The 15203-nt window shown below is 34.4% G+C and overlaps 2 protein-coding genes across 15 annotated transcripts in view; one reads left to right on the forward strand and one right to left on the reverse strand.

Annotated features, from left to right (window-relative positions):
* The window catches only part of Esco1 (establishment of sister chromatid cohesion N-acetyltransferase 1), a 91805-nt gene that overhangs the window by 63256 nt on the left and 13346 nt on the right, over nucleotides 1-15203 (forward strand). For 2 of the 6 annotated variants that reach the window (XM_015482495.2, XM_048806458.1), the window contains exons 10-12: nucleotides 118-261; nucleotides 2771-2958; nucleotides 7064-9753. In XM_015482495.2, coding sequence (XP_015337981.1) covers nucleotides 118-261; nucleotides 2771-2958; nucleotides 7064-7211 — 480 coding nt within the window. In that variant the 3' untranslated portion in view covers nucleotides 7212-9753. Of the gene's footprint in view, nucleotides 1-117; nucleotides 262-2770; nucleotides 2959-7063; nucleotides 9754-15203 lie in introns of those variants that run through there. The other 4 variants (XR_007348874.1, XM_048806462.1, XR_001503182.2 and 1 more) reach the window with 2 other exon arrangements.
* Nucleotides 2226-15203, reverse strand: part of Greb1l (GREB1 like retinoic acid receptor coactivator) — a 269832-nt gene continuing 256854 nt past the window's right edge. For 8 of the 9 annotated variants that reach the window (XM_048806453.1, XM_015482496.2, XM_048806457.1 and 5 more), the window contains one exon: nucleotides 11925-14628. In XM_048806453.1, coding sequence (XP_048662410.1) covers nucleotides 14465-14628 — 164 coding nt within the window. In that variant the 3' untranslated portion in view covers nucleotides 11925-14464. Of the gene's footprint in view, nucleotides 2237-10590; nucleotides 10593-11924; nucleotides 14629-15203 lie in introns of those variants that run through there. The other variant, XR_007348873.1, reaches the window with a different exon arrangement.

Below are 15203 nucleotides of genomic sequence, written 5' to 3' on the forward strand. Positions count from 1 at the left end.
GTGTATGTATATATATATATATATATATATATATATATATATATATATATATATTTTTTTTTTACATTTATATGATACTTCCATTATTAAAAATAAATATTGTTCTTTATTTGGCAGGTTGACGAGATTAGAGAAATGGTTGATAATGACTTAGGTTTCCAACAGGCTCCATTAATGTGCTATTCCAGAACTAAAACACTTCTCTTTATTTCAAATGATAAAAAAGTAGTTGGCTGCCTAATTGCAGAACATATCCAGTGGGTAAGTGACTTTTAGAGTGCTCATAAGTAGTTTGATGTTTACTGCATTTACTATGTAATCTGTAGTAGTATAATCCTGATAATTTGTTCTACATTTAGGTAAGGAAGAATGTGAATGCATGAATTCCTTTGTGTAATTGTTTACTGTAATGGAGTTGAATCTTACATGGGAATTAAGTTTCTTAAGTCAGATAATTTTATATATATATATATATATATATATATATTTGTAGGTGGACACAATACACAATAAATATCTTTATTTAATTTATTTTTATGTGGCACTGTGGATTGAACCCAGTGTCTTGGACGTGCTAGGCGAGCGCTCTACTGCTGAGCCCCAGTCCCAGCCCAGATAATTCTTTAAACAAACAAAAAAATTATGTTTTTATTTTTTGGTACTGGGGAATGAACCTGGGGGTCACTTTACCACTGAGCCACATCCCCAGGCTTTTAAATTTTTTATTTTGGGATCAGGTTCTCCTGCCTCAGCCTCTTGAGTTGCTCAAGTTAGATAATTCTGTAGAATCAGAAGTACAGTTAAGATTTTTTTGTGAAGACTCTGTGTTGGATATTAATGTAATTAGTATTTTACTCCCTATAGCACTAGAATCAGTCAAGTGTAGGCAAACTATAGTGGGTAAATTATGGCCTGTTTTTGTACATAAGATTTTATTGTAACACAACCACACCCATTTGCTCACATGTTTGTCTAGACTAAGTGGACTTTGATGCCTACTGTATTTATTATTGAGTCCTTTCTAGAAACTTCGCCACCTCTGGAATAGGTCACTACTTCAGTGGTTGAGCTCTAGATGAATAGTTGTTTTGTTTTTATGAGGCAAATCATAGTAAAGGATGTGCTCACATTTTATTCATGTTATTTAATACATGAGACCAACGTAAGAGAATGGAAGCTTCTGGACTCCCTAGTCATCCTCACTTTGAATTTTTTTTTTTTTTTTTTAGTCCTTATAAATTTAATGGTCATCATGTGTGGCTGTTGTTCAGTTAGTATTTCTAGCATATTAAAAATGCCTGCAAATGTACGCTTCGTCATAATGTTTTTAAATAGAGTTAAAAGCCAAAAAAAGTCTACATGAATTTATTTCTCTGTATTAAGCTATGTGTTTTAAATATTCACTCTGAAACTGTGTAGTTCATATGAATCTTGCTAGGATAATAAAATTGGTTTTAAATAGCTACTAAGTTTTTTTTTTTTAAATTACTTTTATTTTTTGTGGTAAGTAGTATTGAGATATTAATTGAATGTAAAGAATTCTGCCAGAGATCGAGTTAATTTTACATAGTACAGCCATTGTTTTGAAATTTCTATTCCACATAGTTCCCCAAATGATTTTAGGTAGTATTGAAACTAGAAGGTAGCTATGTGATGTTAGCATTAATTGTGTCATGTAACGACTTTTTAAATTCTGTACCATATCCCATCAGGAGGCTGATTAGATCCTTTTGTGACAGCTAGATTGGCAGAAGAGATGTTTTTTAGTTATTTTTAAATTTTTAAATTTTTTGGTTTCCATATTGTGTTATTGGTGCATTATAGTTTTATATAATGATGGAATTTTTTTTACATATTCATAAATGTACACAATATAATAATAAAATTTGGCCCACATGACTCTCCAATGCTAATTACTTATTTTAAAGAGCTCAGAGTGTGAGGAAATTTAAATTCTTAATTTCTCTGCTATCTCTCTACCTAGTTCTTAGCTGTGAAGCCTGAACTATTGCATCCTTCACAGGAATAGTTATTATTGCTGAGTTATGAACTTTTTTTTTCCTTGTGGTAATGAGGATCAAACCCAAGGGTCTAACACATGCTAGGCAAGTGCTTTATCACTGAGCTACATCCTCAACCTTTTTTTTTAAAAATATTTTTTTAGTTGTCGATGGATGTTTATTTTATTTACTTATTTATATGTGGTGCCTCACACATCTAGGCAAACGCTCTACCGCTGAGCTGCAACTCCAACTTCATCCCCTACCCTTCTTAAGTTTTGTTTTGAGACAGGGTCTCACTGAGTTGCCCAGACTGGCCTCTAGCTTGTGATCCTCCTGCTTCAGCCTTTCAAGTAGTTGGGATTATAGGCATGAACCATTGTCTCTGGTGTAAACATGTACTTTTCTGGTCCTTAGAATATAGGAGGTAGAGAGAACTAGCATTTAGTGATGGCAAGATGCTTTGTACATGTTACTTAATTTAATCTCTTAATGAGAGATGATGGGCATTCCCAGTTTTTATAAAGGTGAAGAACCCAGTGTCAGGGGAACTAAGTGACTTTATCTTATGATCATACAACTAGTAAGTCAAGTAGAACAGAATGCAAATCCAGATGTGTTTATTTCCTAAAAATGAGAGTGAAAACATAAGTGGGTCTTATAATTGTTATGAAACCAAGTGTGGTTACCTCCTCTGGAAGAACAGTTCTAGGTAATTGCAGTTAATATTCTCCCTATAAAACTTTCTCCTTAATTTTGATATCTGTCAGGGCTACAGAGTTATAGAAGAGAAACTTCCAGCTACCAGGTCAGAAGAAGAAAAAGTCAGATTTGAAAGGCAGAAAGCCTGGTGCTGCTCAACATTGCCAGAGCCTGCAATATGTGGGATCAGTCGAATATGGGTGTTCAGCATGATGCGGCGGAAGAAAATAGCTTCTCGCATGATTGAATGCCTAAGGTAACTTGCATATAATTCTTCAAATCATTTGTAGTAGTTTAGGATCTAAGCAATTTTAGTATAAAGATTGGTTATTTAAGTTAATCATAAATTATAACTTACTTATATTAAGTGTAAATTTTTCCTATCATTATATGGTCTCTCAGTACTTTGTGTGAAATTAATTTGAGGAGGAAGAAACCAGGTTAAATGTTATTAAGCCATTTTGACTTGGTTATTTGTAGTTGTTATATCAGGCCATTTAATTCACTTATTTAAAGCTGTGTTCAACACTGGAGAATTTTAAGCATAACCACAGAAATATGGAAAGTTTCTTGGGAGTTCAACTTTTAGAGAAATCTTAATTTAAGAATATTATTTATAAACTAAGTCTCATTACATTTTCTCCTTTCATCACTTGATTGTTTATCAAAGGCATAAAGTGAAGACACAAATTATAGGTTTGAGTTTTTATTTTTAAGGTACTTTGACACAGGGTTAATGGAGAAAGTTAAATTAGTCATTCCAAGAGGGGTTTTGGTCAGTTCATTTTTTGAAAAATGAGATCCTAAGTCTCTTAAGATCTTAGATCGTTAATACATATCTGGTCTCTTCCCCTTATTTATTTTTTGTTTGTTTGTTTGTTCCAATTAGTTATACATGACAGTAGATTGCATTTTGGTACATCATACATAAATGAAGGACAACTTCTCATTCTTCTGGTTGTACCTGGTGTGGAGTTACACCAGTCCCCTTATTTTACTAATGAGTAATGATCCAAAAGAACTCAGCTCTTACCTACTCTTTTTTTCATGACAAAGATGCATGTCTGTTTTTAATTTTCAGAACTAAGCCTGGAAAATTTGCTGATTAAATAAATAATAAACCTAATGGAGAGTATTTTCCCTCCTTGTAAATCTTGTGGCAACTATAAATAGCTCTAGTTTGTAAAAAAGTAAAATAGTGTGGGAGTTGTATTTATTCTGTGTGACAGAGTAAAACTCATTAGGGACCTTATTCCCTATCCATTTATAGTTTTTTCGTTTACTGATCTTTTGTATGTAGGTCCTCCTATAAAACTGTTCAGAACTCCTTGTGAAGATCACAACATGAAAATTCTAATAGTGGGCTCTCTATTGGCTAAGCATTAACAAAAATGTTTTTAATAATGTCTTTATTTGAGATGTATACCATAAAGTTCATCTATTGAAACTTTACAATTCAGTGGATTTTAGTACATTTGGAAGACTATACGACTGACTGAATTCACTGTCTGAATTTCAGGGTATTTCTATTATACTCCATAAAAATCTCATTCCCATTAGCAGTGATTCCCTATATCATCCTATCCTCAGCTCCTGGCAACCATCAATCTATTTTTTGTCTAAATGCATTTATCTATTTTTTTAAATTTTTTTATTTGTTTTAATTATTATACAAGACAGTAGAATGCACTTATATACTTTGATATATCATAGATGGATTATAATTTCTCATTTTTCTGAGTATACATATTGTAGAATCGCATTGGTCATATAGTCACATACATACATAAAATAATAATGTCTGTTTCATTCTACTATCTTTCTTATCCCCACATCCCCTGCCTTCCCCTCCTTTCACTTCCCTCTACCTAATCTAAGGTAATGCATTTGCCTATTCTGAACATTTCATATGAATGGAATTCTACCTTTTGTGACTAGTTTCTTTTACTTAATGTTTTCAGATGTCATCATGTTGTAGCATGTATCAGTGTACTTCATTCTTTTTTATTATACTGACAAATAATAAAACCTTATGTACTAGTATGCATTTTATTTATCCATTTATTAATTTGTGAACAGTTGAGTTGTTTTCACTCGTTGGCTATCCTGAATACCATTGCTGTGACCATTCATGTACAAACTTTTGTGTAAATAATGTATGTTTTATTTCTCTCAGATGTATACTAGGAGTAGAATTGCTGAACATATTATAGTTGTGTGTTTAATGTTTTGAGAAACTGCCAAATTTTTCCAGTGTCTGCACCATTTTATAATTCTACCTATGTATGAGAGCTCATAATTTCTCCACCAGTACTTGTTATGGTTTGTCTTTTTATATTTTAGCTATTTAGTGGATATGAAACGGTAATTCATTGTGGTTTGGATTTGCATTTTCCTAATAACTAATGTTGAACATCTTTTCATGTGCTTATTATTGGCCATTAATAGATCATCTTCAGAGAAATGCCTGTTCATATCCTATATCCCTTAAAATGTTGTTGAGTTGCAGTAGCTCTTTATGTATTCTGAAACAAGTTCCTTGTCCTATGTATGATTTGTAAAAATTTTTTGTTTTGTGGTGGTTATTTTCATCTTCTTGATGATATCCTTTGAAGTACAGTAGTTTTTTACTTGAATGAAGTTCAATTGATATTTTTTGTCATTTCTATTTTTGTTGTCATATTTAAGAAGCCATTGTCTAATCCATGGCCACAAAGATTAATACCTATGTCTTATTTAGTTTATAGTTTTAGTTCCTACATATAGGTCTCTGATCCATTTTGAATTCACTGTTGTGTGTGATATGAGGTAGGATATCACATGTGGATATACTTTTTTCTTTTGCATGTGGATATTCTATTCTCCCATCACTATTGTTAAAGGGACCAGTTATTCTTCCCACTTGAGTGGTCAGTCTTGGTGAGATTATAAAAAGTTATTGACTGTAAATGTCAATATTTATATCTGGATTGTATTCCCTTGTTGGTTTGTTTGTTTTTGGGATAGTGCTGGGGATTGAACCCATGGCCTCTCTCATACTAGCCAAGGCAAGTGCTGCACCCCAGATTCCATTGATCTATATTTCTATCGTTTTACCAAGTATTGAACTCTACACTTTTCTGTTACATTTTATATATGTGTGTATGTATGTATGTGTGTGTGTGTGAGTGTATATATTTTTTTTTAGTTGCCCATGGATCTTTATTTTATTTATTTATATGCATGCTGAAAATCGAGCCCAGTGACTCCCACATGCTAGGCAAGTGCTCTACCACTGAGTTACAACCCCAGCCCTAATTATATTATTTTATTTTTATTTTTGGTAGTAGTGTGTTTTGAATTAAAAAAATATCATGTCTTTCATTCTAACAGTACTTAGTAGTTTTTGATTCATAGGTCTTGTGCTTCTTTTATTAAGTTTATTACTAAGTATTTTATTGTTGTTGATTTAAGTGGAATTTTTTCCTAAGTTTTATTTTTGGATTGTTCATTGCAAATGTGTAGCAAATATTATTGATATTTGAATATCAGTCTTGAATATGCAGTCTTGTTGAAGTCACTTATTATATCTTTTTTTGTGTGTGTGAATTCCTTAGGATTTTCTCTATACAAGGTTGTGTTATCTGTGAAAGAGATAATTTAAAAAAAATTTTTTTAATCTAATTAAAAAATTGTTGGTAATACTAGGGATTGAACCAAAGGCTTTGTGCATACTAGGCAAGCACTGAGCCACAACCTTAGATCAAAAGAGATCATTTTTTTCCCTTTCTACTGTGGATGCTTTTTTTTTTTAATATTTATTTTTTAGTTGTAGTTAGACACAGTACCTTTTATTTTACTTATTTATTTTCATGTGATGCTGAGGATTGAACCCAGGGCCTCATCGCACATGCTAGACAAGTGCTGTACTGCTGAGCCACAACCCCAGCCCCATGGATGCTTTTTATTTCTTTTTCTTATCTAATTGCCCTGACTAGAGCATCCAGTATAATATTCAAGACACAGGAGCACCCTTTTCCTGTTCCTGATCTTTGAGGAAGAGTTTTCAGTCTTCTATCATTAAATCTGATGGTCTTTGATGTCTTTGAAAGTTGAGGAATTTCCTTGTGTTGTTGAGTATTTTTATCATGACAAGATGTTGGGTCCATGTTTTACATTGTTTTTATTTAAAATCTTTTTAACCTCAAATAATTGATAATATTTTAAAAGCACAGTTACTTCAACAGTCTTTAGAATAAGGTATCATTATCTGAAAGTCTTTCTAGTCAAAATGAATTTGACAGATTTTTTTAAGATTAGAAATAATAATGATTTTTTTTAACTTTTCACATTCTCCCCCCTCCCCCCTTTTTTTTTAATAGGAGTAACTTTATATATGGCTCATATTTGAGTAAAGAAGAAATTGCTTTCTCAGATCCCACTCCTGATGGAAAATTGTTTGCAACACAGTACTGTGGCACTGGTCAATTTCTGGTATATAATTTTATTAATGGACAGAATACTACTTAAACAAAGCTTGTCTACAGTACTAGAAGACATCTATTGAAGAGAATGGATTGGTTGCTGACTTTAACCAGGAACTAGGGCCATTTTTATTACAATGAACTCAGGACTGGCAACAACCACTTGGTTGTTCCATTTTCATAAAATTGGAAACAATGCAGTAATAGCTTATTATTGTTTTGTTTTTTAAAGAAGATATTTTATTATCTTTTACAGAAATTTATGATTGATGTATTTTATCTATAGTTATTTAGACATGTTTACATGCAGCAGATAATTGTTCATAGTGGACTGAAAACTAATGCAAGGACTATGGTCTCAGTGATAAGTATATTTTGAAGTTCTTAATATGGAAATATACCAGTGTAGCTTGGTACTGTATTTTTTTATATTGATCTGCTGATACCAGTTATAGGTTTAAAGATTGTATTTTCAGAGTGGAAACCAGTGTTTTTCAATTATTATTTAAGGAGGTTGCAGTATTACGTGTTTAGGAATTTGAAGCTGATTCTTAAAAGGCCTCATGTATACTTTGAAGAAACCCCTAAAGGAAAAGAAAATTCCAAATAGAGAGAATTTGGAATAGTGAACTTTTCCTTCCATTTCTCTTTTCTACCTTTGATGGATTGAATTGTAAGGGGGTAAAATTTGAGGTTTTCCTACTTTTTAGAGCTATAAATGGCTAGAATTATGAAGGGTACTTTTTAAGTTCAATATTTCATTCTAGGTATACCTTCTTTTTTTAATGGCAACTTTTGCCACAACTGGGCTGTTAACACTCAAAAGGCTTATAAAAACATGGAACAGTTGTAAGCTAAATATGGATGACTTGGTATCTGCTCTGTTATTCCTCAAAAATACTGCACTGAGTATATGCCCTCGTTACTGGACTTCATTTTGATACTTGTCTATCCTTCATAGTGCCCTCTACTTTTAAAGGGTTTATATGTTGAAAACTGCTGTGGCCTTTTATGATCTGTATATAATGTAGAATAAAATAATAAAATACTTGCTAGTCTTTTCTAAGTGATAAATGTACTAAGAAAATGTTGTTTTGTCATTTGTGCTTATTCAGGGAGTTTCTTAGGTTTGAGATCTTGAAATATGATTAAAATACTGGGTTCTTAAACTGGTAGTTTTCACCAGTTTCCCAATGGATCCTTATGTTATCAGCAACTCTGCTGAACTTTATCTCCAAAAGGAAAAATCCCTTCTGATTATTTTAGTAACATTGCACTTTTCTGATCTTTCAAGGAAATAAAGGGCCATAGCCCAAGGATGAAGAATCACTATGGTTCCACTTAGATTATTTTTGTGAGTGTAAATGATTGTATTTTTCTTGAAAACTGGCTAAAATTAAGGGCCTTAAGTTAATATTAACAGGTGTACATTTTATCTTCCTATAGATTTGTGCTTTTTTTTAATTTATAGAGTGTTGTGAGACCGTACTTTTTATATGATAGGACGGTAAGACAGGATAAATAGTTCATTCTGAGTCATCATGATGGCCTCTTCTAGTCATCACTGGACTCATTGTTTGCCTGAATTTTGTTTTGGTTTTGGTACTGAGGATTGAACCCAGGAGCACCTAACCACTGAGCCACATCCCCCAACCCCTTTTTATTTATTTTTATTTTGAGACAGATCTCAATAAGTTGCTTAGGGCCTCACTGAGGCTAGCCTTGAACTTGCAATCCTCCTGCCTCAGCGTCCTGAATCACCGGGATTACAAGTATGCACCACTGTGCCCGGCAAGGTCCCATGAATTTTTAGAAGAAATTTTGGGGTACCATATAGATTCCCTAGTAACTGGTTGACTTCATAATACAGATTCCATTTCCACATGAGCCACAGTATAATACTTTTGATTGGCAAGCCACACTTGGTGGTTTTAAGGAGACCCATGGGCAGAGAGGATACATTAATTGGTTGCTTTAAATGTTAACCATTTACCAGGAAAACAATTTATTTTCACGTTTTTATTGAAAACACAGTCCCTCAAATAAATTTTATAATCTAGGTATTTCTCTAAGAATAGTAGTACTATTGTAGTACCTAATATTTGAGTATTTGCTGTGCCAGATTCTGTATTTTGTGCATTATTTACCTTAATCATCATGACCATCCTATAAAACAGGGATTACAGGAGAGGCATCTGTAATTTCAAAGATAATTGATACTACTGTAATGATTGTGAAAAATGTTGAAACACTGAACTGAAGCTGTGATATGGGGATGAAGAAGAGATGGGTGCACCTGAAGTTAATTGGAGTTTATGACTGGGTGGAAAAGTCCTCTGTGGCAAAAAGTCTAGGGTATGTGGGAAGTTTGGTTGGATAATTAAGTATATGGATTTATTGAGATGATAATAAGAATTAGGTTGGGAAAATTTGATGGTCAACAGTGAGCTCGGTTTTGATCAAGATTTTAAGGTAGTTACAGAACCTCCAAGTGTAAGTATTCATCTAGTGTACATTTGGAAATGTGGATTTAGAGTTTAAGGGAGGTTTGGGCTGAGCAAATAAACTTGTAAGTTCAGTTATTCGAATTTTTTTGTTTTTGTTTTTTTGAGGGAGGTGGGTGTTAAGCCCAGGGGTGCTTATCCACTGAACAACATTCTCAGCCCCTATCTATCTATCTATCTACCTACCTACCTATCTATATCTATATTTTGAGACGGAGTCTTGCTGAGTTGCTTAGGGCCTCAGCCTCCCATACAGGTTTCTGCCACCACTCCTGGTGTGTTTGAAGGTTTAGAAGAGATCATTCTGGGGTTTGTAAAGGAGAAGGAGGAAGACATCTATGAGGAACACCATTATTTATCTCAAAGAAGAGTACCTGAGAAGACAAGAGCAAAGTAACAGCTAGAAGAGAGTGGTTTAGAGAAGAGTTTCAAAAATCAGAGAATGGACAACACTGCCATACCACAAATGAAGACTGAAGATAGTCCAAGTGACATTAGAATGAGCAATGTCTATGGGATGGTGGAGGAAGGAGTGGCCACAGTGAGTATAGACCAATAACTACAGTCAAACTTCAGGAAAGAGTGATTTTGTAATCACTGATTATATAAAGGTGCCCATAAATTTTTTTGTTAGCTGCCCTCCAATAGTTGTTGGTGCTTTACAAAAGTATCTCACATACAGACATAGCAGCCATGAGATTTGATGAATTATGTCCATATCTGTGTACACATAACAATGATTATTTTCTCTAGTAAGAATTATAAAAAGTATTTTGCCAGTTCATAATATGTAAGAGTGAATTTGGTGTATCTTAATATATGACTACTGTACAGACAATGAGTACAACAGACTTGTAATGGTATTTTTTTTTTTAAAGAGAGAATTTTAATATTTATTTTTTAGTTTTCGGCAGACACAACATCTTTGTATGTGGTGCTGAGGATCGAACCCGGGCCGCACGCATGCCAGGCGAGCGCGCTACCGCTTGAGCCACATCCCCAGCCCCATTGTAATGGTATTTTAATTGTTCTTACTTACTTGGAGTTGCTCAGCAAGGGAGTCTTATCCCTTTGGATGGAAATATAGCCATATTCCTGACCACCCACACTTCACCTAGGGTTAAGATTGCTGAGTTGATTCCTAGGGTAGTGACTACAGAACTGTCTCTTTCTCATGACCCTTGAGCCTTCTAACAGAAAAAGGGAAGAATTCTGTTTTAAGGCAGTCCTTCACCCCTACCACCCTCCTAGTAAAAATAAAATACATGAGCTACTTATGGAATGAAGTGGTCAGAGAATGACTTACTGGTTGCCTTTTCTTTCTTAGAACTTGTTCCATCTGTTGTCATAGGCCCTGGAGTAGATGCTTTAGTTTAGAACTTGCTAGTTAAGAGTATAGTGAATTTATTATGTGAAAGGCTTTTTCTTTGACCTTACTAACTGTTCCTGAAATCATCTTTGGTGATGACTTTTCCAGTGAGGCCAGGGCTTCAGTTATAGCAGTATTCTCCTAGAGTCAGAGGAAGCTTAAGCGGGGATAAGTTTTCATGTGTGAAGAGAAGCCTGAGAAATGTTTGTTCCCAGGATGTTAGTCCAGGTCTATCTAGGTAGTTGAATGTGAAGATTTGGCCTTGGGTGTGTTTAGTCTTTTCAGGGTGGCTGCTTGGGAATATGCTGTAGAAGGAAAACTGGTAGTTTGTTTCCTGTCAGTCTGCTATCAGGCTTAGAAATATTTATTGTCTCTCCTGAGGTAAATGACAAGGGGCCTTTAGCCTAGAAGAGAGTATAATGGGTTCAAGAGTTGATAAAATTAGGCAGTTTAGAAATAAATTGGAAGTTAACAGTATATACCTTGTATCATACTACACAGTTCTAGTAAACCCAACACTGTGTTTCTGAGTAGGACACCAAACTGAGTGTAGTTGCCATCTATAAAAGATGGGGGAGGTAGTGTGAATATTTCTAATTCTTTAATCATTTCTAGGTCTGTCATATATAATTATGTGCAACTCTACAAATGGGTCTATAGATACTTTAGGTGTGTGTATGTATTTGAGCTACAGATTTTCATTCAACAAATATTTATCTGCTACTTTCTTGGACTATTGTGCCAGAATAGAAGAATCTTTGAGTCATCCATCCTATAATATTGGTATTTCCAAGCTTTTTTGGATGTTGTCAGAGTCTGAGAGCACATTCTGTTTTTTTTAACATAATAGAAAATTAGTTTAAAGAAAACAAACTATTTTGGGGGGTGGGGAGTGGGAGAGAATTTTAATACATTCACCAAATTAAATGAAAGGACAAGAACATACTGTAGACACAACTTACGACAACTTGAATCATCAACAAAACGTGAGGTAGACTGACTAGTGAAATTCACCAAATTTTGGTTAAAATTTTACAGTAATAATGTAACACAGGTACCCCTTTTTCTAAAAGTCACAAAAAGCATTTGCATAAATTACAGCCAAACCAAATTGACAACTACAATTCTAATTTTTAGTTTACATTTAGTATTAACCTGTGTGAAGTGTCATACATACATGCCATAGTTTTTAGCAGGTGTGTAGGTGAGTTATTGTGTGGGCCTAGTGAATCCATTCACTCCACACTAGTGTTTTAAGGGGTGGAAAAGCATAAACTGAACACATACACTAACAAATCATGGTGTCCTGTGCTTGTGCAATTTTCTCCTTAGAGATGACCTAACATTCTCTAAAGAATTAAGAGTGATAAAGTGATTTAAGAGGCTTTCAAAAAAAAAAAAGAAAAAAATTAGGCAGGTCAACTTAAATTTCTCCACTATCGAGTTGATGTGTTGGACTTTATTCTGGCATTTCTCTTCCACAGAGTTGAGTAGTAGTTCTGAACTCATAATAATTTGAATTTTTAGAGTGCAGCCCTAACATGGAGTACCTGCATCTAAAGAAACTTAAAAAAACCTTGAGACCATGAAATCATACATAAAACCAGAACAAACACTGAGAGGCCATCTGCCCCAGGTAAAATTAGAACTACTTCAAGTATTTTATTTGCCCTATAGTAAATGTTATTGAAATATTGCACAAACAGTGGGTTTTTTGATATCATCTGCATCAGGCCCTTTCAACAAAACAGGAAAAAGTGAAATACATTCATATCTACACCAAGTTGCTTTAGAACGTACCTCTTTGCTAAAAATTCTGCTATACTAAGTTTTTAAAGCATATATAATAAGGCAGGTCTTCTTTGAAGGACAAAAAGGGGATTAAAAGGAATTGTTCATTTCAAAATACATTTAAAGCATTAAAAGTAGCTATATTAAAACCAAGAGATCTGCAAGCCATTTTCAATCTAATACATTCCATCTTTCCACTAGCTGTAAACTCCTTGTTATCACAAGATAAAACACTATTTGTTCTAAGTAAATGCAGGCTTCGTAGGCCCCTTTCAGTAGTTTCAGGTCACTAGACAGATTCAAGTAACAAAGGCCATTTTAAGTGGGGATAAAGTGATACATGTGGGCAAATCAAAAAATCTCAAAGAGATTGTTTAATGATGAGAACCGGAGTAATATAAGTATAAACTTCAAATAGACTATTCTAGAAAATTTCCTAGAATCTGCTCTTCATTAAAATATTTGGTGAGAAATCCTACTGTTTATATTGGTCAGACATCATGTACTGATTTTGAGTCAAAAACTCCTGGCATCTTTTTTACTCCTCACAAATATGTCAGTGGTATAATTAAGTAAAATAGTTCTCTCTTTCCATGGCTCTATTTCCCATTCCAGCACTTTCTGTGTTGTCCGTGTAAGGCAGCTAATATTGTTTGTTTTTTTTTTTTTTAAGGAAGCTGTGCTTGAGTTTGGGGGGCGAAACGGGGGGCACGACTGGTTCTACTCCACAGCAGAGCCTCAGCTTGACATTTAGGTTTGCCTAGTGCTAGCTGCTTATTTTCAGTCAAAACAGGGTGGGTACAGGTTAACTCCTAAAAGCTGCTTAATTGGCCCAACTGCTTAATCAGGTTCTTAAACGAGATTAATCACTATTCCATATTCTCTTAGACATGGTGTGCTTTAAGACTGGAAACTTTTAAAGAATGGGAAAAGCAAAGGAATTAAGCTAGAAGACTCTTCATAAATGTACACAATGCCTGCTCTGCATTTACTGATTTGTTTGTTCACTTTAAATAGTAAACTCTTAACTCCTGTGGAAATTTTGCCAAAAGTTTCAATACATAAAAGATTATAAATCTTAAACTAACACTGCACAGAAAAAGACAAAACTACTTCTTTTTTTAAATACAAATAACTTCTACATTCTATCATTTCAGACCCCTGAGTAATACTGTACCAAAGTACAGATCTGAAGAGAAACTGAGGGTTCAGGCCTCAAATGTTAATCTTCAATTATTTCCACACCAATGGTGTATCTCATGTAACACATTCAAGCAAGCTAATGCTGACAGTTTTTCCCCCAATGCAGTATAGTAGAAAAAAACCAATGCAAACTCCATGTTTGTTCTCCAAAGTCTATCCTCCTCAGGCTCCCACAGGCAGACCACATCTTAAGTAATTGCATAATTGCCTACAGTGGAGTTCGCCTGAATGTAGGGTCCTGTAATTAGAACTGAAGGAGAGTGATGTCCCCAAAGACTTGGTTAGATTTGGGGAGTTCTTTGGAGAATAGACAAATATGTTGCACTTTGCTCCACAGTGATTGTACTTTAAAGAAAAAAAAAATCCCTCAATAATTGTTTCTGTCCCACCCCAGCTAGGCATCCCTTTGCAATTTTTGGTCTCTTCCAAAGCTCATACATGACGTCCAGTAAGAAAGTAAAGAGGCTTGTCATCGTTGCTGTTGGCAGTTTGAAACTCATCCCGGAGGCGGAATTGCCACTCGTCCTCTAGCTCTAAGCGGACAATTGTTTGGCGTAAGGAGCTTCTATCTTGGCAGATGACACACAGAGTAGCACCTTCAGGGAAAAGGCAGAAATGTATCTTAGGCTCTTGGATTGAACTAATAACCTTACTATTTCTCTTTGATGTATTCCCAAAACTTCTGAGAACGAAATCTATAGGTAAGTAGCATATCAGGATTGTTCAGGTTTTTATTCTAAGTAGATTTGCAAATTAAAAAGTTGAGATTGTAAAGTGAGAATTCACTGAACTGTAGTAACCAGTGCTATCTGTGTGTCTTGTGTGTCCTCTAGAATAGGGTTTCTCAACTATAGCACTTTTGGACTGGATAATTCTTTGTTTTGGGGGACTAGTCTGTGCTTTTTAAAATGTGAAGCAGCATCCCTGGCTTCTGCCTACCATATGCCAGCAGCATTTCCCAGTGTGGCAACGAAAAAAAAATATCTTCAGACAATATCAAATGTCTTCTGAAAGTCAGATCCCAACTTCCCAGTTTAGAACTACATATGTACACAAATAAGTGGAGTTTTCTTTATTCTTATGCCACACACCGTTTTCTGAACCTTTTTTTTCCACTGACCTCAAAAGCCATCATGCCAGGATTTGTGATGCTTAACCTGCAGTTTGTTCT

Source organism: Marmota marmota, unplaced genomic scaffold (genome assembly GCF_001458135.2).
Source record: "Marmota marmota marmota unplaced genomic scaffold, marMar, whole genome shotgun sequence".
Lineage (NCBI taxonomy): Eukaryota > Metazoa > Chordata > Mammalia > Rodentia > Sciuridae > Marmota > Marmota marmota.